General features: G+C 40.5%; 1 protein-coding gene across 1 annotated transcript in view; it reads right to left on the bottom strand.

Moving 5' to 3' along the window:
• Window positions 1–24,476, bottom strand: part of kif19 (kinesin family member 19) — a 46,207-nt gene that overhangs the window by 6,534 nt on the left and 15,197 nt on the right. The window contains exons 3-8 of the mRNA XM_042508271.1: window positions 9,110–9,220; window positions 8,912–8,999; window positions 7,738–7,874; window positions 2,607–2,732; window positions 2,299–2,493; window positions 49–195 (exon numbers count right to left, since the gene is read on the bottom strand). Coding sequence (XP_042364205.1) covers window positions 49–195; window positions 2,299–2,493; window positions 2,607–2,732; window positions 7,738–7,874; window positions 8,912–8,999; window positions 9,110–9,220 — 804 coding nt within the window. The remainder of the gene's footprint in view (window positions 1–48; window positions 196–2,298; window positions 2,494–2,606; window positions 2,733–7,737; window positions 7,875–8,911; window positions 9,000–9,109; window positions 9,221–24,476) is intronic.

Below are 24,476 nucleotides of genomic sequence, written 5' to 3'. Positions count from 1 at the left end.
ACACAGAGTACAGCTGGAGTTGGTCTCTTATAAATTGAAATGCTGTACCTTCAGTAGTCGAGTCAGCTTGCTGTCTCTGTAGTTGACGTACTTGTTGCCGTTTTTGTCGCTCAGGGCGTTGATGCAGTTGCCCAAAGCCAGGAGGGAGCGGTTGATGTGGGCCCCCTCTTTCAAGCGCTGACCCCGATTCTGAGTCTAATGGACAGATAGAAAGATGCGAATGAGAACAACCTCTTTCTAAACTAATTTTGGGGCATATTATGCTTTTATCACGAGATGGGAAATAACATGTAACAAAGGTTGCCAGCAAGACTTGAACCAGGTACTCGGATAGTACAGATAGAGGCCCTAACAGGCTATTAGGGGGCTACTTAGGAAATGAACTTAATGTTCAGCAGCTTTAAACCCCTCAGCCATCAGGGCACCCTGACCTGTTTGAGAGTAGTTGTCATGTTTTCCTTTCTTGCCCAGTAGATGGCACTACTGCCTCAGCCTCTACTAACCACACACACTCCAGAGAAAATGTTCCCTGTTGCTTCAAGTGATAAACATCTCTGTGCTCTGCTTAGATCCTAATGGAGGCCACATGTGTGCTGTTCATCAATACTTTGGCTGCGAGCCTCTCAAACGGTCTCCATGGTAAGCAAGTGCTCTCGCTCACTGACTGTTTGCATGTTGTTCTGGTTTTGGGCAGCGACATGAAAGTGTTAACATTTCATACATGACAAGCCATTTATCCGACCCGACAAAAGCACACTTGACTTGAAAAACTGCCGACAACAAACTGAACAAAAACTTTTCAACATCCTCACTTGACTGCTTTAAAAGAGAGAAGGTCAAAGTGATAATAAAACCCAGAAAATGTCTCGGCTCACGGAGAGTGTTCTCTTCCTGCCTGACAATACGGCCCAGCCTCGTCTCCACACAAGTATCGACTGTGACACGAGGGACAAACTCTCAGCAGAGCAGCAAACAGCATGACACTGACAAATCGATTTACTGCACAGCCAGTTAAGAAAGGGCCTATCATCTACAATAGTCTGTTTATTAATATGCTTCTCTTCTTTTTCTGTATTTCTTTTCTTTGTAAATGAGATGGTTTTTTTTTTTTTACATAACTCTCTACACACAGAATGTGATTTTATTTCATTTTCTTTTCATTTTATCCTCCTGTTTGAATGCCACTTGTAAAGTCAATTAAAAATGTATTATATATATATATATTTTTTAATCCTTATATGATTTTATTTGATCTTATCTGGAATCTATATCATACAGAGAGAGAGAAAAGGAACGTGATAAAATAATCATTACAGTCGTGTTGGTTTACAGATATTACAGACATACTGGCACCTCGGCTCAATAATGAACTCCTTAGAAGGACATTGATCACAGTGTTATCCATAAAACTGAACTGTTTTGATAAATTAACTCTTTGAGACTTTGCTATGCAACAAACAGACCAACCGCTAGTGGCTTCTTTAGTGAAGGGAGCATTTCACTGCTGGAAAGATGTTTTTTAATATAAAATTGCAGAATGGCACAGATACCAGAGAAAACTTCCTGTTTACAAACTCTTGCAATACAGTTTAAAAGTGCACTAAAGTATGCTTCTAAAAATATTTTCAGTAAGAAAAAGGCAATGCAGCAAAAGAATGAATGTTTATAATTGATCAGTGCTGTAGATCGGGGGTGGGGTAGGGATTCTGGTTTTACTGTATAAAGCACTTTGTGTTACAGTCTGTTTGTATGAAAGTGCTATTCAAATAAAGTCTGATTGATTGATTGATAGTACCGATAGGAGTGGCGTGGAAATACGAGGTTGCATGAAGAGAAACATTCAAGTTAAAAACAAGTACTCTCCACCTCTACAAATCATTGTTTTAACTTTCAAAGTGTTTCCTTGCACTATAGCCTGATCCCATTTACCAAAAGGTTGGCGTGTCACTTTATTAAACTGCATAGCGGCCGTAATGGCAGAAATAAAGAGGCTTTTATTAAAGCGTCCTGAGGTTTATGGGAACCTCAGTCCTCTGGACTGTTGTAAAGATTCTGTGCCCAGTGAGCAGACTGCAGCTGAGTCCAGATACTCAGAGCAGATGCTTACGGTTATACATGTGTAATGTGTCCATACAGGCTTAAATAAGCCGTGTATGTAACAGGCACATGAGCCAAGTCCTCCAACTTTAGTGGAAAAGTAGTTGAAAAGTGAATGCACCCACCTAAAATATATTATCCACCTGTACAACTACCAATCATTTCAGCCACTCAGACATGAGTGAGCATATGCACACGCACCTGTGCTGCCCGTTCAGAGCCGGCAAGGTCGATCATGAAGAGGCGTGCAAAGCGGACCTCCTGCAGCACGTCCCGACTCCGGCTCTGCTGCTTGACGGCCACCTGCAGCACAGCGTGGGAGCGAGACGACGTCTGGTTGGCTGCTGTTGGCTCCTGGGTGCGCTGCTTGTTGCCCTTCATGAGCAACTCCATGATCTGGAAGGACAAAGGCAGAGCTGCCTGTCATGTGTCGCACTGGATGCGAGCAGGATGTTTAGATTGAGACAGATGGGAAGTCCCGTCAAGCACACTTAGGTAGCTTGTCTAACCTCTTGTGCGTTGATGGTAGACACCTCCGTGATGCCAGCAACCTGAATCACTCCTTTGGAGTCTTCTCTCAGGTCCAAAAAGCCTGAGGATGGGTTCAGCAGGTCACGGATCATCTCATTGTAGATCTAAAAAGACACAAATATAAAATCGTCAGCTGAATGCACCTGCAATAAAGACATTCATAGTAAAGAGATGTCTCAGTAAAGCATAGACACATACAGTGCAAGTCAGATGAATGTAAAAGTTGATCTATTCCTTTGACATCCTTTGCATTATAGACCTGAATCAAGTAGAGGTTGTTTATGTCCTCTGAAAAGGCTCCATTCAGGCTTTCAGCTCTCTTTCAGACTCAAACCTGCTACAAAAACATCAAGTGCTATATTTTCAGCAACCTGTCATTTAGAAACCGCAGCTTGTTGGGTGGCAGGCTGTCATCAGCCGGCGTCTGTGCTCTTCTTTTGCTCAAAGTTAATTCAGGTGACTTCTCTGAATTGAGCGATGGCGCAGTGAAAGCCCCTCAGCCCACATCAGAGCTCAGTGCAGGAAGTGACATCCTGGAAAGTGACCACTGGGTGACAAACAACCGGGAGGTCGGAGCCGTGAGGACAGTTTTTATTTGTCAAGCAGACCCCGGCCACAACCTCTGAGAGGGGAGTGCTTTTACTGACACTGACAGTTGGATATTTGTACTATTATTTTTTCCATTTGTACTCTTTCAATTTTGCTGAAGTTTAAATAAGAGTAAGAGTCTGCAGCTACGCAGGAAGCTCTGTAATTAGGCACAGTGGGGCTTTGAGCAAAATGCAGACGTCAGCGTGCTAACATGCTCAAAAAGACAATATTAACATGACGAAGTTGCTGGCCAAAGGGGAAGTTGTTCATTTTGAAGGTGGTTAAAAACCAAAATATTATACAAAATAAAATTAAAAACCCCAGATTTTTCTTCAGATTCAGATTTTCTTCATTTTGCACTTCCATACATGAATAAAAACAAACTTATGTTTCCCCTCAAAGGATAAAAACGGTGCTAGTCAGTGGTGGCTTAAGATAAAAAAGTCAAAAGACAGAAAAGAGACAAAAATCAAAAACACATTTTTTCCCCAAACCTGTTGCCAGTCTTAGATTGTTGTGGTGTGAGTTGCCGAGTGTTGGAGATATTGGCAGTAGAGATTTCTGACTTTTCTCCAATATAATCAAACTAGATGGCGCTTGGCTCATGGTGCTCAAAGTGTTGAACTGTCCAAACCACCAGAAAGTTCGTTATTTATCCTAAACCTTGTTCTGAAGTGTCACTTAAGAAGATCACCAAAGTTATTACAACTCATCCTGAGCAGGACATAAGTTTCCGTACCTAATTTTATGTGTGTTTCAGTCTGGATCAATATGGTGGACTGACTTTAAAAGCTTTTTCCTTCCATTGAGGTTTCTTAATGCGGTAAGAGCTGGAGAAAATAAAACAGCGTAAACATAAAAGAAAACGTGGGAGGGAGCGCTGTGAGCACGTGAGTGGTTAAAAATAACTGAATGTGCCTTTTTTGTCTCGACAGTATATTTATTTGCATTCACTGTGTGTGTTTCGGTGCATGTGTTTTAGAGATTGCACGTGTGAAAGAGGGTGTGATCTGAACAAGAAAAGGAGCAGATGTGTGCACATCGCTCAGTCAGGCTGTAAAATGGCGTTTAACCTCTTTGTGGCGGGGCAGCGGTGGCAACAGATTGCTCCCTGGAAACAGCAAACACACACGTCGCACACAGCCTTGTGTCAGGACTCATCCCGAGGAGTTCAATACAGTTCAGAACAGCCTCTATGATTGGCATTTTAATAGGAACATTTTGATTTCCACCCACCCAAAGAGCTACTAAAGAGCCGAGCTTCAAAAAACATTGTCAATCATCGGACTTAATGACAGCGTCTGGCACCAAAAATACAAAATGTAATTTTAGTGTCTGATGCAAACCCTCCTCCCAGTAGACAAAATGTGTCCCCAGCAAGTGCTTATATTGTGCCATTTTCATTTTCAGTGAAAGGCTAATGCTCTTTTCATATTTCGCTTTTTTTTATACGAGGCTATAGTCATCATCTCCCTCTTTCTGTCTGTCTTTATTCTTTTCTTTCTCTTCCAGCACTTTTCACTCATTTCTCATTTTATTTCCAGACACCTAGAACATTTTTTTTTACAGATCTGACTCATACTGCTTTTTATTCATGTTGCCATTTTTCAGAACAACTTACAGGAGCAAAACTGCGATGGACAAATCATTCACTTAAAATCATTTAAAAAATATAACATTCCCTGTAACGCAAAAAGCAAATAGCTGCTACGTGCGAGGTGAAAGTGCATATAGATAATTTGAAAAGGACAACTTCATTCAGAGCTATATAAGCTTAAGAAACCTCTATACAACTCTCCAAACTTCAATCTGACCAAAGTCCAGAAAAGCATAAAGTTACCTCTCATATTTGAAACACTAAGTCACACGGGTGAGGCTCAGTTATTGCGATCAGAGTCAGGTGAACCAGCTTCATTAAATCGGGCACCATGAAGGTCTTTGTCATTAAACACACAGTCTGAGCTGTACCTGCTTCTCAGTAATGAGGTTTGGAACCACAGCCAGCAGGCACACAGAGAACCCGCCATCATCAGCCTGCCGTCTTATCTGTGGTTCATCATCCAGCGACAAAGACGAGTTAATCACTCAGCCAACAGGAGCGCTGATCACTCCACACCTAAGAGAACTGCCGGCTCCTGTGCAACCAAAGCTACCCCGCACCTACAGTATCTTATCTCTTATTTCCTTTAGTGTTTTATAGATTTTCTTCAAGCTTTAGTAGTTTTTGAAGTAACAGATAATGAGACAAACATCCTCTGTCTTTAAAGCTGAAGTAGGCAGTTGAGTTTCGGTGTTATTTGACAAAAATCCTAATTTTAATTTAGAGTAAATTGTAATTGTGATTGTAATTGTAAAATAATTATTGTAATTGTAATTTAGAGTAATTGTAAGCGGTCTGAGGGAAAACTAGATTTCTGAACCTCCTCTTTGCTCTTTTTACAGTCTTTAGAAAATCTTGCCATGTCAGGAGACTTTGGCCAATCAGACGTCATTTTAGAGAGAGGGCGCTCCTGTTGACCTATTGTTTGAACACCACAAGCCAATCACATTTTGTACATATACACAATGCACTTGCACGTCCTGCTTATAGACCTCCATAGAATTTTGATTTTCCTTTATTTAAATGTATGCAGTTATAACTTTAAAAATGTTCAAACAGTGTGCATGGGGTAAATGCAGCACTGAAAGGAGGTATTCTGAGAGGCTGGAGAATGGAGTGTATTTTATCCCGTTCCCTAAACCTCATATCAACAGAGCAAAGTGTCTCCGTTGGATTGAACTGTGGCGTGTAAAGAAGATAAACAAACAAGGATATCTACATTTGTTCTAAGGCAAGGCAGTCACAAGTATATATAACCTCATACATTATGTACCTAATATTAAATGGATCCTGGTATTGAATTAGTTAAGCCCGGAGGACTGATAAGCCCTGACGTTAACAGTTCTGCTATCTGTATTGGAGATTTTAAGAAAATATATTTCTTGATAATTTATGTTATAACATTTTCTTTTATATTTTTTTACTTAATACCTTTCTAATTTGTTGTTGATATTGATGGTTGCCAATATCCAATAAAACATTTTCATATAGACCATTTGTTTATGGTCTATTGTTCTACGATAATGCGCCAGCCATTGAGCCTTTCAGAAACTGCAGACCAGGTTTCTTTTTGACCCTCCTTTTTTACTCACCTCCCGGGAGAGCAGTCCACCGCGGTGGAGAGCAAGGCAGAGGGAGTGTGTGGTGCTAGCTTGCTAATTCTTGTTTCATTTGTTGTCTGGTAAATAGAAAGAGAAAGGAGGGCAAGCAGGGGCCCGTATCGGAAACACTAGGTTACTGTGTGAAATGTGTGCATATACCCGTGGCTCTCATGAGAGGGGCGTAGGATAGAGAGGGGAGAACTGCAGTAGGGTGGTGTATTTTCAAATTGTGCTTTTTTTTATGCCTTTTCAAAATTTCTGCTTACCTCAGCTTTAAAGTCTTGTAGCATCATTACTGCTGGCGGCTTGTAAAGTCTTCATCAAGTTTCTATTCATGCCCCTGTGCTAAAAAACTCCATCTAAAGGCCTTGGCACATTAAGCTGACCTGAAAGAAGTCGTGCTGACAAAGTCTGAGTGATTAAAAGCTTTGCATCGCCTCACACTGCCTCATTTCATCATATATTTGTGAAAAAGGATGCCCCCTAAACACAATGTAAACACTGCAGCCGATACCCAGCTAATCAACGGCACAAAGGTTCTTTTCACTGTCAGTATGAGAGAAAACAGTCAGAAAATCATCTGTATTTGTATTCCTAAGAATATAATGGAGACAAACCAAACAAAACAAGCTACTGTTACATCTGCCAGGAATTCAAATTGAGAAAATGTTTGAGGCAGAGGTGTTTTTAGCTTGTGATCTTTCGTCTGTAGAAGAAGAGAGAAGCACAAAAAAACAGACAGCCTTAACTGTTTTAACAAGGCAAGGGGAGGCCATGCATGTGGATGTGCAGCAGCTCTTAACAACAATTCAAAAAGCAATTCAAACTGATTTACATACGACATAAAAAACGCATCAAGACAAGCTATAAAAGAAATGACAAGGCATTTAAAAACACCCGTATACCAGTGTGGAATCAACATGCTCATCTGCGTCTGGGCTTCTCTGCAGGGCTGTGGATGCTCAGCTCATTTCAGATGTGAAACAAATGCCAGGGAGAAGTAAAAAGACACCAGCTGTATCTGCCTGCAGTTGGCATTAGCTAACAACCTCAGATCTTATCAGTGTGAACAGATGACAAGCAAAGAAAACAGTTCTTGTTGTGATGTTGAAAGAAATAGACACAGATAAAGACAAATCGAATGAGAAGAAATCTTTAAACTTTGAGTGAGCAATCAAGTGACTAGCTAAAACATTTGGAGCCCCACTTCAGGGTAATTAGGAAATGTGTCATCACTGTTACTTTAAGGAGATGAGTCTGTGAGCTCGTGATGAGAATATATATCCAGAGATAAGATGTGGAGAGAGGAATTCTGACCTCCAGATAGGACATGGAGACACTGTAGAGCATGTCGTCACTGGTCTCCTCGATGGCACGGAACAGGTCGTTCAGCGTTCGAACATAGATGCCGGGCTCCTTGTCTGTCCCCAACATGGTGTATGTCTTTCCACAACCTGAAAACAGAAGGGGACGACTTTTAACATTGTCACTGTGCAGAATCTGAGAGCTGTTGCAGGTGGGATTATTAGATTATTTGTCCAGAGTTGTGGGAACATTGTGTTTTCATGTAGTATTGTTGGTGCAGCTGCAACCAAATTACTTTCCATCTCGAATCAAACACATATTGACTCAGTCTTGTCTTGGGGACAGCTTTGGATTTTTAAGCTGTACATGACATTGTTTGTTGACTAATACTTTTCATGGTACGGTGGTACGGTGGTTACGATGGTATTGATTTGCTTTTACTCATTAGACTTTTTTATTTGTTTTAGATATCTTAAATTTTTTGACACATTAATGGCTTGTGTCATATTTGATTATTATCAAAGCTGCTCTGATCAGTATTTGCTATCTAAAAACATACAAAAACACCCATAGTATTTAAAAATTATACACCAAAGGTAAATCCGACAGTATATTCCAGACCAAACCATCCCCTGAAAGCTAAATGCTAAAGCTAAAAGTATTTACTGTGTCCTCAGTATTCAGTTCAAGGTGTGCTGTCTTAATTTGTCCTTGGCTGCCCTGACCACACAGTTGGACATGGTACAAGCAAACACATAAACACACACACTAACAGCCGTGTTTACTTCCCTCACGAGTGGAGACAAAGAGCTGTGAAGCTCAGAGACAGATGGACAGACAGATGGAAGGCAGATGAATAACTTGACGGAGCAATAGTTACCAACTAGTCTTTGACAATCTGTTCCTACCCGCTGCAAATATGGGCAGTAAAGTACCGTGACTGTGAGTTTTCTGAACGGCACTAAAATTAAAAAACCAAAACAGAGGTGAATAATATGTCTCATTCTGTGCCTGAGAGTGTGCAGGTTAACTGACTCAGAGAGAGGCTGACCAGAGATCATGCACCAGAAAGTTATCACGTCATTGAGGCATGATACACATCCATTCAGAGTGCTCAGTTAACTTTGTGGTTTCTGTGCAGCACACACACACACACACACACACACACATACACACACACACAAACCTGTTGGTCCGTAGGCAAAGACGGTGGCATTGTAGCCTGATATAAGGCCCTCAATCAGCCCTTTAGTTGTAGCCCGGTACACCTCCTCCTGTACAGAAAGAGAGGAAAAAAGGGGTTCAAGTACATATTTAGTGCAGTGGCACATTTGTTTAGATTTGATTAAGTTTTTGTTTTATCCGAACTTTAACTTTAACTGACCTGACTGGCTGAAAAGTCGAACGCCACGTCAAACATGTACGTTTTCTCCCTGGAGCGGTTGGCACGCAGGATGTCGTCCGGGTCCTCCATGGGGTCCATCAAAACCACCATCTAATGATGAAGAGGAGGGCAAAGACAGGAGAGAGAGATGAGAGAATAAAAAAAGGGTGTTAAGTCTTCAAGCCTGTATTGAGCAGCCAATTATCTTGATGACATGTCTCTTGTCAATCACAGCGGAAAGCTGAGCTAATGAGCGAATCTGCTGTCAATCCCATGAAAGAGGTTCATCTTGAAAAAACTGCAAAAGTAGATGATCAAAAGGACAGTTGTTATGTTACTGACATAAAATAACTGAACCGACTGAATTACGCTGGGATTGGACAGCTCAGAACAGAAATTCATAGTTTCACTGAGAGCTGCTGTTATCATTCCATGTTTGTTTGGATTATAATTTATGCTATAATTATAGCTCCAAAGGGGAAATGGTACCATAGGTACGCCGCACAGCCGGAGCATCAGCTGTCAGGGCTCGCTAATACAAAATCCAGATGGTTCTCTGTCGGTTACAGATGTCTGTTTCTGGTGAAACATGTTGCATGTGGTGAACACCATAAAATGTAAAGACATCAGACAGTCGTAGCTATCAGCTTAGCAAATTATAAGTCAATTGTGAGCTTTCAGCAGGTTTATGTATTGCTCGGGATAGGTACTGAGAACTGGTACCAAATTGTCCAATCCTTTGGAACCATAAGCCTCCAAGCTTATAGATTCCTTTTATCAATGCCGGCATGTTCTTTGCCTCTGCTCTGGTGATAGCCGTGGCCGAAGGCATGTTTATGGGTTGTCATCCCGTCCCAATCTCGTGAACATGATATTTCAAGAACACCTTGCGGGAATTCCTTCAAATTTGGCGCAAACATTCACGCAACGTTGAAGTGATTAGATTTTTGTGGTCATAAGTCAAAGGTCAAGGTCACTGTGACCTAATCTTTGTCATTCTTGTGAATGCGATATCTGAAGAACGCCTAGTTTTTGGTGGAAAAAGGTCAAGGTGACTGTGACCTTGCATTGCACTGGTGTCATTTTTGTTACCATGATATCTTAAGAATACCTTGATGGAGTTTCTTAAGATTTGGCACAGCTGTTCATCTGGACAAAATGATGGACTGCCAAGATTTTGATGGTCAAAGGTCAGGATCACAATGACTTTGCATCTGTCTTATTCTCTTCGACATTTTATCTCAAGAGCACCTTGAGGGAGTTTCTTTGAATTTGACACAAACATGCAGTTTTAATCATGGTCAAACTGGATGGGATTTGGTGGTCAATGGTCAAGGTCACTGTGATCTCATCTGTGAAATTCTCTTGAGTGCAATATCTTCAGAATACCCTGAGGGAGTTTCTGCAAATATGGCATGAACGTCCACTTGGACTAAACAATAGAATGTAGTGGTCAAAGGTGAAATTCACACAGTGGCAGCCACATAGAGTTTACTGTACCAGTAAAATCTTTTAAAATTCCCATTCCTATCTATTGGAGTGGTTCGCAACATTTTTTGTCTTTTTTTCCCCCAGATAGGGCATTTAGACACCAAACTTTGGAGTAAACTGTGTGCTTCTCTAATTTACAGTCAGCATTTCCTCTTTCAATATTTAATTACCAATGATTAAAAGAAATGTTATTAAAAAAATGGAAATGTCAATGAAAGCTGCTGATCTGCTGCGATGTATGACAGGCTGTCCTTGTGACAAAAACAGCCTCCATTTAAATCAGGGACACTTCATAGTATGTATGCAAATGGGCACCCACTCAAGCCATCTGTCATACTCACAGAACATAATGACCAACCATCAGCCCACGTGTCAAGGACCTTCATACTGTAGCATCTGGAGGAGAGGGACCAGCGGCAGGTTGTGATTGCTAAGAATATGTTTGTTTTGTGCATGTGACAGTGTGAACAGTATTCACACTGTATGTGTACACAGAGATTGAGATGCTCAATTGTTCCAATTGTGCTGTTTGACAAAGCCTAGCCCACAATAGGCGGTAAATCACAGCTCTCTAAAAGAAGATTTCGGGGACAAAGTCTGAACAGAAGCAACACAGCATGACGTCAAAACAAAATATCATAATGCTGTTGACAAATAGTTGAATCAGAGCGGGTGCAATTGGCTTGACAGGCTGTCCATCGCTAGAGGAAAATCAATCCCCTCTCAGAGTTGTAGATTTGAAGCTCCAGCTATGCAATTGGCAGAAAAGTCAATAAGAATAAAGAAAACAACCCCTGAGTTTATTTCGGATGCGACAATGGGGCAGCTGGGAGTTTGCCAGGTTTTTTAGCTGACCAGCTCTGTTCAGCAGCGGGCCTGGAGAGCCCTCTGAGGCCTGAAACGCTGAATCACCCGGCTTTTTGATGACCACCTCAACCACTGAGCCGCTCACTTTGAAGCCCCTCAATTGAAATTCAAGAGGAGAGATAGGGAGCAAGAGGAAAGATGGAGCGGCGGGAGAGATGAGGCAACACTTGTCTGTCCTTCGAGTTTACTCATTTACTGGGCTTGAAATATGTCTTTTCATGCAGCTTTTCCTGGAATAGTTTATGCTCTTCTATGGCATGTGGGTAAGATGAGGACAAATAGTGCACGAGAGACAAGGACAGCACGTGAGGCGAAGAGATGTACAGCAGATGCCGCAACTCCACTCCTCCCTCCTCATCTTCTTTTTCCTCATTCTCTTAACTTCCTGCTTCTCCTCTAACTTTTCTGTGCATGTCGTCCAGCAGCAATGACGTACGAGTTCTGATCACATTTCACAGGAAAGATATAGTGAACAAGGCAGTACTTCTCTAAGTATCAGAGGCACTTAAGGTTAGAGGCACTTAAGCCACTTAGTCTCAGACAATCTGATGACCTCCACAACCAGAATGAGTATAGTCAGAAGAATTACTTCTTGGTTGTTTTTTTTTTTTTTTAAAGGCAAAGAGACAGAGCGGTGAGTCTTTTGAGCAGGATGTGACAGATGACCACAGTCACACTAAGGTGGATTCACTGAAAACAGTGTCCACATTAGGATAGGGTTTTGCAGTACTCCTGTCATCATCATCCCATACAGTGCACCACATGGAGCTTTTGTCATTAGAGGACATAGAGTTTCTTGTGTCTTTTAGCCGTATTTGCCACTGACTTATTTACATGCACAAAATACTCCAGTTTTTTCCCTTATTCTGTAAAAAAGACAATATTCCTACTAAGCCGTTTACCAGGCTTAATGAAAAATGAATATTCCACTAATACTCCTGTTTTCATGCAATTGTGCATACCCTCATTAATGAGCCCTAACATGTCATTTATCATGTTAAAATATGAAATCAAGGAAAAGTTGGACTCACTTGTGTCTCAAAATAGGACTTTTCCAAAGTTTCCCACTGGCTGCGTACTTTTGACCATGTCAGCATAGTCTCCCTTTTTAACTCCTTCAACAACCTTCGTGTGATATTTGTGTTCATAATGTTTCAAAATAGGCATGTTTCTCCTTCCAACCAGAAATGAAGGCTTTTTCGGGGGCATGCATTTTGACATTGGCCTTGCAAAACTGTTGGTTGGTGTATAACACATTCATGGCAACTCACACATGAACAGACAAGAAGATGTGGCTCTCAAACTGCAGAAAAAAACCCAATTGTGACATACTCTAAATTTGCTATATACATGTCCAAATAATGTTCCTTAAACCCAAATAATATCAGCATATCCCATATGTCTAAATCGGAAAATGCTTGATTCAGAAGATGACCTGATTCTGAATATCCAAACAGAATGTGCTGTTTACATGACCGTAGTAAACGCAGATTATTGTCATATTCTAAATAACAGAGGAATATTACTGTGCATGTAAAAACAGTCACTGTCTTCCTCAAATGCAACTCCACGGCAGATTGTAACGGTAGCAGCCAGACAGAGTAAAGTGCCAGCATGTGTTGCAAGAGCCCACTGTCAGATGTGTGATGGTACAGAGAACAGACGCACAGAGAATACACAAGAGGGAGAGAACTAAGGCTGTTTTATATTTTATAGGCTTATATCAGATTGTACTTCTTATGTGCAGTACATATTATGGGGGTTACAAGTGGATTGCCACTAGGGTTGTGTACTGTTCACATCTGGACTAATCCCAGTGCAGGTCCTGGTAGCTCACATTCGGTACTAGTACCCAGCGGTACTATTTGCGGTTCTTTACTCTTTCTTTAATAATAAAACTGTAATTTTTGAACGAGCTGCAGTCGTCAAGTGATTCTGCTTCTCTGCTCTTTTCTCATCACGCACAGAGCTAAGTTTTTTCTTTCCACACTTGTACGTGTGCATGTGTGCGTTTCTGCATGTGTGCATGCGAGTGTGTTTGTATGTTTGCTCTGTCTGACAAATATGTGGAAATGAAAAGAAAACAGATCAGATAGACTGAAACTATTGGAGCTGCGGCAATAGCTCTGGCTCACTGGGAAGCTGACAGAGCTCCATGGCTGACTTCACTGCTTCGGGGCACTTTGTAGACCTTCTGCCTTCTTTCTGCCTCCTTCTAAATATAAATTAAAATTGATGAAAAGAGAAAAATGGACATCTAACCATCCATTTTTCAGAAAAGTTTATTATTATTCACTTATTCACACTGAATTGTGACAGTAGTGTTTGAAAAATGTGCTTCTGTGTAAAGCACACTGTTTGGGTGTGAAAAATGCATGTAGATGAAGGTTCAAGGAGGATGATGCAATTTTTAGTTGGCTCACTGTGAGCATCACCTGTTACTATATGCATGGTGTGTGTGTGTGTGTTACTGTGTTCCTTGAGAAAGCTGATGAGCATGCAACAATGCTCTTGCATAATTGCATGCATAGTAGGTATCAAATAGTGTGCTCATCCATGCACAGTTTTGTGCGTGCTCTTGGGAAAATCATTAAAGGCCAAGGGTGTTGATAACACCTCTAGTCCCATCTGTCATCTGTGTGTCTTGAGTAACAGTACCTTCCGCAGCTCCACCCAGCATCCACACACAGCAGCTGCTGTTTGGGCAGCTTCTATACCGCTAATATGTCTTCTGATAAGACTGTAATGTGCTGGCTCTGGTGACGGTACACTGTGTGGCAACATAAGACTGGATCTCTGGGCATGTGCCTCAGGGTTTTGATGCCAATAGCGGACTACAGGTAACCTGCTTGAGATTAGATTTTGCCAGCGCATGTGCCCTTCACAGCAGACTGTCCTCTGAGTTCAATTAAGAGGCTTCTGATGGACAAAGAGTCTGAGGTGAAGTACGGGTCAGTCTCAGCTGTTGAGCGTTGGCGTCAAGTGTACACAACAGGTTAAGGAGCATTTGGAAACATGGCACTCTCATGGAGACCATTAAATCTCACGCACATCCTCCCTCTCTCTCTCTCTCTCTCTCTCTCTCTCTCTCTCTCTCTCTCAGTTGCGTGGAAACATGTGCTCATACATACATAGCAACTATGAAAGCAGCATCTAATGTCCTCTGCAACAAGCAAGTCTGTGCAAGCAGGGTAGCAGGAGGCATGACTGACCACAAGAGCTGAGGTCAGCACACTCCCACACAGTGTGCTTGGTGTTAGCATGAGACGAGGCGCCCTCTGTTGTATCTTTTACACTAACAACATTCAGCGACTCCCTTTATGCACTGATGATAGCAAAGTTTGATGGTTTAACAATGTTAAAACCTGATTTTTATCATACTGAGTGAAACCGCTTTCATTATTCTTAAATCCACAGAAAACTTCAGCAACTACTTTTACACTCAATTCTTTGAGCAGTTTTTTTAGGCAAAAAAATGGCAATAAATTCAGATTCCAGATTCTCAACTGTGAATATGTATTCTTGATTTCTTACCATTTTATGACAATACAATGAATATCTTTTGGATTTAATCTGTTTATCAGACAAAACAAGATATTGAAAACTCTGGAACTTTGGGACGGGACCAAATTTTAATGGATAATGACAATAGTCATCAGTTGCAGGCCTTGTTTTCTGTATTTAGTATGAGATTTTGTTTGATAAAAGTAACCAAAAGTGTGTATCACACCAATACACTTAGGCATTGTAGTATCATGGTATAATGGTATAAAAGGGTATTTAGAAATCCAAATCTGATGATTTTGAATACTGTCACAGATACGGACGTTCACCTTTCTGTTAACCTCATATGGAGAGACTATATTGAGGATGTATTGTATGTAGTGCACATCTGGCGCCTCTAGATATCAGTCTGGTGGAACAGGCAGCTGAGCTGACAGACATGGCCACTTCCAGTGGTGGGAATATTGTCAATTTGTTGTCATGGTGACATCGCGTACAGTGCACGCTAAGGCAGCGCTCTCTTTTAGTCTTGTTGGTGCTCATCCTGTAGCCTGGGCCTATAATCACTTAGCAATAGAAATATGAAGCAGTTAAATCCACCAATCCTTAATACCTCACCAAGACAACAGAGTTTGTGCACAGAAGTCACCTCTCTCCACTGCTCTTTACGTTGTTTTTCATTACCTTAACTCTGAGTTTAAGACCTGCAGCAAGTCTATTTATATGAAAGTTAAAGTAACGTTAAAGTTAAAAAAAAATGCTGTTGAGAGAAGTTTGACTTACGGGCTTTCTGACAGAAAGGGATTTCTTGTTTAAGTTTAGGAAAAAACATGTCTTGGATCAATGTTCTTTGTAATGGTACACATGAAAATGGCAGACACTCTTCCCATCCTGCTATGATGATTTGAAAGGGCCTGTCATGAGGCAGTCAGAATCAGCAGAATCAGCAGAAACAGCCTCAGAGAAGCTGCTTGATTCATCCGCTCTTATTTGCTGTTCGTGAATCGGTGGACAGCTGCACAGCAACCACTCTATAAACACGACTGGCACAATACAGGAAACACACAGAACCCGATAAGATTAATAGAAATTTTCTGGTGTCGCTGTTAATGAACAAAGTAGTGGGCAAGCTGTAACCATGGCAATGTTAATTAATCACTGGGACACTCAGCTACTACTCTAATATGAAGACTTGGGAGCTCATTTATTACTCTTTTTGCCAATCTATCTATTTGTTTAACAGTGTGAGTAGAGTCCATGATGGCGGTTAATTTGATGTAACCTTTAGACCCTCTTTCTGAACTTGAACTTCTATCACAAAGTCAGCAACTGGTTCACTGGTTCAGCTTGTTAACAATTATATTTCAAGGATCAGAATATCAGTTGACAAAGAAATCTCTCAACTATGGTCCAGCTGAGTGATGTCAAGGTCAGGTTTTCCACTGGGGTCTAAACTGGGTCTTATTGCACTTTCCTCTGGGACCAATCACCCCTTTATTCCTGACTAATTTATTGCCCCACCACTAAAGAAGACGTCAGTTTTGACACAAGAGGGCCGACCCAAGAACCACATGAGGTGAAAAGGAAAGCAATTTCCTGCTCGACAGCCTCTGTAAACGTGGTGTCATTTTTTTGCAGTTTTAATCATGCTGTCCCCTGTCACAATGGACATCACAAGCTACAGCCACATTTCATTTGGACGCAGGGCGCAACTCAGTTTAACATGACCTCGGGAGCTGACAAAACAAATGGTCAGAGCGTGAATTTACACACCGTGGCTAAGAAAAAAGGCTCTTAAAATATTCATATCCTCACAAGGATCAGCCAAAGTCAAAACAACAGCTTGCTTATGCAGCGACATGAAACCAATTAGTGTGATGGAGTTATCTAAATGCTATAAAAAGCAGTGGGGTGCGATGGAGCACCCTTGCCCCGGCGCCTTTCTTGGCTGATGGCTTTTCTAATCAACAGGACCTGCTGGTCTGGTCGTTAAAGCCGCAGGGTTGACTTGGTTGGCCATCTCGCTGATTATAGCACCACTAGCTCCCACCGCCGATCCATAATTCAAAGCCTGGATGTGGTACGGTTTCACGAGCCAGCCTGCCCGGTTGGTTCTCCCTGACTTGCTCCATTATTGTGTGCCAAGTGGTGAACGCTGCCAAGACGACCAACAAAAGTCAGCAGTCGTGTAGACATCAGCGGCTTTTATAGGCACTGGTTTCATTACACCTAAATGATGGCTCGGATCACTAATAAAATGACAAAAGAGCAATTCAGAATCTCAATCATATAAAGGGCCTACAGTTCACTGGCTGCCACTCAGACCACTATCACACACAAAGTTTGATTAGGAGCTAAATTAATGGTTCCCTGTCTTATACCCGTATTTCCCCTGATCATCACAAACACGCTCACATCTGGTCTCATTGCCAGCAGGTAAAACTGGAGAGAAACTGAAGAAATATCTTGTTAAACAAATTGTAATTAACAAAACCACAAATTGTCACTTCAGGAGATAGTACAGCTGCCTCGAATAAAGCCTGATAAAATTAAGAAAAAGAAACCCAAAAAGAGGAAACATAGCAGATGGAGGATGTTTTTTTTTTTTTTTTAAAGAGAAACATGCGTAGGACGTGGGCATAGACATTTGCAGTCACCTCTCTGTCTGCTCTGATGAATTTGTACAAAATTTATGCTCTTATGTCTATTTTGCAAGACTAGGTGGTGTTTCTGTGGTTGCCTTTGGACAGTGGTGGCTTTTAGCTGCAATCACTCATCGGGATGAGGACATCAACTCACCCGGCTGTAAACAACTTTTAGCTAGCTAGGCAGGTTGAGGTTTTACAAATGTAAACATCAGTAACAACTGAGGAAAACATGAAGTAGAAATGGGCGCCAGCTGAACTAGCATCCTGCTAGCCATTGTACAGATGTTGGATAAATAAACTGGACAACCTCTCTGCTCGGTTTATCTCAGTTTCCAGCGAGATATCAGGAAGTGTAATATTCTTTGATCCACTGAAAATTGGCTTAATCCTGAGAAGTGTCAGCTAGGTGACTATTTCTATATGCTGATCTTACAGAGCAGAGGACTCTGGCGAGAGAAACAGAGAAGGTGTGTGCTTTTACAGTTCAAAAGGACTGGTGTGATGGTGTGAATGTGAGGTGTTGTCCTGTTCCTGATGCAGATCACTGCTATACGCTGTTAAAAGGAGGCTGCAGTTTGGCGCTGCCCGTGCTCAGGTGGAGAAACCATGCGCCCATCTTGTTGAGGTTGATGATGTGTGGACAGTCAAATCACACCATAACCAAAAACCCTTCAGAAAACATGGACAGTTATAAAGCAGCAGCCATTAATGCAAGAAAGATGCAAAAAAAAAAAGGACTAACTTACAGTGCATAAGTTAAAGGAAGTGTTGGGAACATTTCACTGCAGGTGGACCTTGTATAAGTCCTCGTGACAAATGAATGATTGGTTGCAGATGGGGTCTGACTCAGAGCGATACCACCTGCACACACTGGTGTCATGTTTTATTGCCTACATGTGTGTACTGTCTTTAGTGCTTTGCTTTCAAAGGTCATGAGGTCACATCCTTTTTATGGAGCCCGTAGGTTTGACCACGCATGTGCTGGAAAGATTAAGAGAAGGTCTTTTATGCATCAGTCATGTATCGGCGTGTATATCTTAAGTGCATTTCCATTTCTGCATCTTTTTTTCCTGGAGAGACCATCATACTGAACCCTCATCTCCATGTGACATTGTAGTTACCATGGAAGCGTGTTTCCAATTCAGTTTCAATAAATGTGTCAAACTGGAATCATCATCAAGGCTTGACCAAGGCTGTATTATTGTACTCCTAGAAAATATTGAGAGTTGGATCTTGATCTGCATGATCCTCTGTTACTGACAGTCAAGTTATCACAATACCTGAAATTTAGTAGTCAATACCAATACCAGGGGAAATTCTACAATTCTTGCTGCCCAATTCAGTACATATATATATATATATTCCATGTACTTAAACATACACTCCTTTATCAAGAACATTTAAATGTAATTATTTTAATAGTAAGATTATTAATCCCTGATGATCCACCTCAAACACAAAGATTGAAATTTTGTGGGCAAAGAAACATATACTAATATACTAATAACATGTTCTTTGTTGTTGTTCAGCACTTGTATTTGTAAGATGTAACGGTTGGTCTTTGTGGTGGGGTATTCGTCCCGCCACACCTTCACTATAATTGGATGGCTGGGTAAAGTGAGTTAGTAGAGCGCAACATTTAACCCATAGACTGTAAAAATAATGGACATAGCTACCTTGACCACACCCATTAGTTTGTGGACTCGAGTTTGGCATTTAGGTAGTTGCCATTTTAGTTTTTTGGAGCAAGAAGTGACCATATTTGGGCGAGAGCTTTGTGTTTTTGGAGGAGGAAGGGGTGGATCTGACTGACTTTTTTGCATTCTGCTGTGGCTTCATTTTTCAGCAGAAGTTGCCACTTTGTTGCATCCAAAGTTAAACATTTTTTAACTCAACGACCAAAGTGCAGAATTGACACTTTGTACCTTGCACCTTGTTACACTTCTTTCATTTGTAGTATAGTGTAAATATGTGACACTTCCATTGCAAAGAATTAAAGAAATTTGCTGGCTTTTGGAAAAATTAGAGATTTTGCTGCAGCTGTCACTGTCTTTCATGTATTTCTCCATGCTTGTAGACATTTTTCTCTTTCTTTCTTCTTTCTTTCACTTTTTTCTTTTGGCAGCGAGTGGGAAGTGTGAGAAAACTCCTTTTTTTTCCTTCAAAAATGCCCTCTCTCAAAGTATTAAGTCCTTTATGAAATAGTTGAATCATTTTAACCTTGTGCAACTGGCTCCACTGAGTGTGGACAGCTGGGCTGGGCTCTCTCTGCATACCCCCCGCCTTATCTTTGGGTCGCACAGTGACATAAGGGCAGAATCGTTTAGCGATGACATCTGTGTGCTGTGTCAAGATTACCCCAAACAATAAAGGATCAAGATCACAAAAAGAAAGCTATCAGGTCAAAGCAGTGACCTTTACGGGGCAACCTTTTCAAGCTGCTCTTTCAAAAACGCAACCGAAGCTTTGGAAAATCCAACTGTGCACAATTGCGACTGGTTATCTGATAGAAAACCTCCGAGCTGCCCTCTCTGCACCCCAACAATGCTACTGTATATCCCGTTTCAGGGGCTCTTGATGTTGGATCGCAGCGTACCTGATACAGGGTGCTTGATAGCGAGGCCGGCTCTTCCTTTGTGGTTACATAAGATGTCTGGCTGTGGCAAACGAATGCCAGATCAGTACAGTCAGACGAGGGCCGCTGTAATTCAGACTGAGATGCTCACATGTGCACCTGCAGACACACGCTTGCAATAAGATTCCCGGCTTCTTACGCAACACCGTAAGAGATCTTGAAAGATCAAGAACAAGAAGAGAGATATTGCTTTTCCGTCTTTCTCTCTGCCACCTTTCCTTCTTTCTCCCTTGCTCATTAACCTTGTCATTTCGGTTTTAAGGGCATGTCGCACTGATGTGTTATTGGATAGCAGAGGCACAGATGGTTACAAAGGATAAGAGGAACAATACGGCAATTTGTCATCCATGAAAGCAATTCATTGAACCCCGGGGATCTCAATTGAGTGTGAAGATATGGAGGGTGCAGGGTGTCCTAATGCTGCAATTAATGTCAACCTCAATAAAATAGTGAAATATATTAGTGCCAGATGTTCTTATTTTTAAAAAGTGCAAAAATATCACAAAATCCTTAATTTTCTTAGAGGCACAAATTTTTTTGGTATTTCTAACACATGCTGTTGAGATAATCTGCACACTAATAAAAGACAATCCCAAAAGCACAGCCTCCTCAGCAGAGGTAATTAGGCTGATTACCAGCAAAGCTATTGTTTGTCCACTTGGTGCCATTACAAACCACAAACATCCAAGAGCACACCAACTGGCAGGGACGCTCGGTAGCTCAGTGCCAGAGACTGGCACAGGCTGCCGGCTCTTAAAGGTCAGAGGTAGCCTTAAGGCCAGAGGCTCAAGGTCGGCCACAACACACAAAGTAGGACAATCGGCAATTACCAAGATGACCACACACACGCACACACACGCACACACGTGCGCGCGCGCACACACACACACACACACACACACACTGCACAGTGTCAAGTTACAGCTCTGTGATCTTTGTGGGTCAACGTGTAGCCACAGGATGAACATGTGAGTGCCAGAGAAACAAATTAAGAGTAAAGAGGAAGCTGTACTTTTGGCATAAAAGAACGAGGTCGACGAAGGAAATCTCAGATTAAAATCAAGTCAAGGGGAAACTGGGGAGGCCTGCCTTTACTCAGACTCGTGTCCTTGCTCCATATGCATACCGCAAAATGAAGCACGATGTGTAACATCCCTCTCAAAAAAGTAAATCTGGTAAGACTAGGGCTGGGTGATAAAATGATATTGATGATATTTTTAATATAATTTTCCTCGATAGAGATATAAAAAAAAGTGTTGTATTGATATGAAATAATGTGACTAACGGTTAAAACTTTCATACATATCATACATAAACATGTCTGTAAACATTATTTCTGGCTTAGTCACGTTAGATACACTATCATTGCTACTTTTCAACGTCATCAAATCCGTCTCTTGTGATTGTTTTGTTTATAAAACAGCAGAAATTATAAACTGTGGGTGTAAAACTTGTGCAGAAAGTACCAACCACAGTTGTGATTTTTTTTGTCTATTTATTCTGTTGACATAGTCACTTAAACAGTCCCAAAATGTTTTAAATTGTCTGTACAGAGTTTGGGACGCTGCTGTCCAAAATTGTTATTTTTTCTTCTGTTTATTATTTTATTTATTTACATTTTTTTTGATAAGAATTGTTTTGAATCTACCTCAGATTTGTGAAATCTTCTGCTGTTTGGCTAATGACAATAAATAACAAGAGTAAGGGGGAAACAAAATCAGACGTTAAACTTTAAATAAATAATGATTTGACGTTTTTGGTAGATAATTATCTATCAGCCAATATAAAAATTTTATATTAAGCCCCATCGCCCAGCCCTCAGTGAGCCATTGTGAATTTAGGGTTCATCTACTTCTGGTCACTCTAGCCATGCATCTGTGTTCATAACAACTCATTGTGAAGTGAAAACAATAATGCTGAAATTACAGTCTGCCAACAAGTATGAGAGCTCAACATTTCGGCCAAGCAGCTGCGTTGTCTGTTCAAACATCCAAACCAGGAGTAATTGCTGCCCTCAAATGACACATGTGAGGTTTTAGTTTTGATATGGAAGTCAGTTTGCTTCTCTTTCTGGTGGTTTAACTCACAAGGACACTGTTGCTAGGTGACAGACCCCAAAAAAAGCTGAATGATAGTTTTTACATTTACACAAATGAGCAGACTTGTACTGATGAATAAAAATACATAACTTTAATAGGCTTTAAAAAAAACATTACCAGCTTATGTCACACCTCATTATTGTGAAGCTACAGTATCAAAACAATGACAACATCCAACTACATCAATTGATTTCACCGGTAATTACAATAACAAAGAGCAAAAACCACGACTGATAAATGATACTCACAATTAGGGCTGCACAAAAGTAATCAAAACAATACTGAAACTGCAACATAGCCAAGTGCAATATCCAAATCACAAGAGCTGCAACCTCTGATACGAGTAAAAGTTGTCATAACGTACTTTTATAAATGAAGCATTATGTTGCTGCAGACATGCCTCGGCCTACATATCATATAGTTAGGGTGCGTGTCTGTTTGGTACAGACCCCGAGCGAGAATCACGTCATCATCCTTTTTATATATATTTTTTCAGTGAAAAGGAAAAGCAAAAATTAACATTCCCTCTAAAATCATGACTCATATCGCAATCTCAATATCTGTCAGAAATAATTGCTCTCTTTTTTGCAGATCGTGCAGCACTACCCACAATTAATAGAGTGAAAAGGCTGCAAGATTCACAGGACAGTTGCATAAGCTGGGTTGTTGTGGAACAAAAGTAAAGATGAAATCAATTTAAATGAACTTATTATTAGCCGTTTGTCTGTTATTTTAATACTTTGAAACTTGGAGTGACCTCACTTTCCTTGTGCTGCTTTCAGATCCCTTTCTCAAGTATTTAAACCTTTGAACCTTGAGACAATAGGTATGATTTCTTTAAGAAACATTGGGGAAAACCAATGAGCAACTTGGTAATAAAATAGATAAGTAAATTTTGAAAATATATAATAATAATACTAATAATAATAATAATAATAATAATAATTAATTAAATAATTAATAACAATTATTATTATTATACAATTATTATTATTATTTTTTTTTTTTAAGTGTAATTAGGATTTTTTAAGCAAATTTTCTTGGTCCTTTGTCTTCTTTTTAAACATTCTTTTTCACTTTTACGTTATTTTATTTATTTATTTAAAATAATTTTCAGGTCAATTTCTTGTACTTTTGCATAATTTCTTGCTATTTTCTTTGTCATTTCTTCGTTTGCTGCTCATTGCCTTCTTCCCACATTTTGAAAGAAATCAAACCCATTTGCTGAGGATTCAAAGTATTATAGGAACGATGTGACTGATTTAGTGGCATCTAAGCTCATAAGCTAACAAAAACGCATGGATTCTTAGTTTTAGGTGTTTATGAAAACATATTTAAGAATACTGTATGCCATTTCTGCAAATAGATGCCCCTAAATCCTACATACTGGACTCAACATTGTGCTAAATTTCTCCATTTACTAAGTGGATTTTATTTTCTGCTTTAATCTTTCCAGTTGAACTCAAACAGATATTAGATGCAAACTGGGGGGAACATTTTTTCATTGAGTTCAATCAACTTGAATTTTGTGTCTATCAGAGAACATAAACATTTGGTCGACATGAATATGTATCATCCATACCAGATGGGCATTTTTGCATAATTCTAACAGAAAACAGACTGACCAGTGTCACACTAGTTTTAGTACTTTTGTAAATGTATCAACCCAGCATCTTTTTCCATTGTAATGATAATACATCCATACATAGTGTAATGATTTTCTCTATCAAAATGACACGGATCTCTCAATAATGGAGTATTTTTCTGCCTTTAATCTGTCATCTGCCTTTAATAGATGAAAGGCAGAAAACAACATGTTTTGAAGCCTTGGTAAGTAGTGCCCTTTGGGGGATCTTTTCAGAAGGCAGCAGCAGCTTGCTGTGCAAGGATCCATTTAGTACAGTGTCAAGTTAACTTCACGCCCGTGTTCACACCTAATGACATCAGTAATTGCAAAATGGTGCTAAACAGCGTGCTATTTTCAGGCATTTCAGTCCATTTTGCTCCCATCAGACATGAAAAAGAGGGAGATGTTGTCTGTGTGAGACACAAAAGCAGCCATTAGTGTTACCAAGTAGCTTCAAGTCTTCCGCGGTCACGGCATGAAACGAACTTTCCACAGG

The sequence above is a fragment of the Plectropomus leopardus genome, chromosome 19, assembly GCF_008729295.1.
Source record: "Plectropomus leopardus isolate mb chromosome 19, YSFRI_Pleo_2.0, whole genome shotgun sequence".
Lineage (NCBI taxonomy): Eukaryota > Metazoa > Chordata > Actinopteri > Perciformes > Serranidae > Plectropomus > Plectropomus leopardus.
This window is presented reverse-complemented; position numbering and strand designations above follow the sequence as displayed.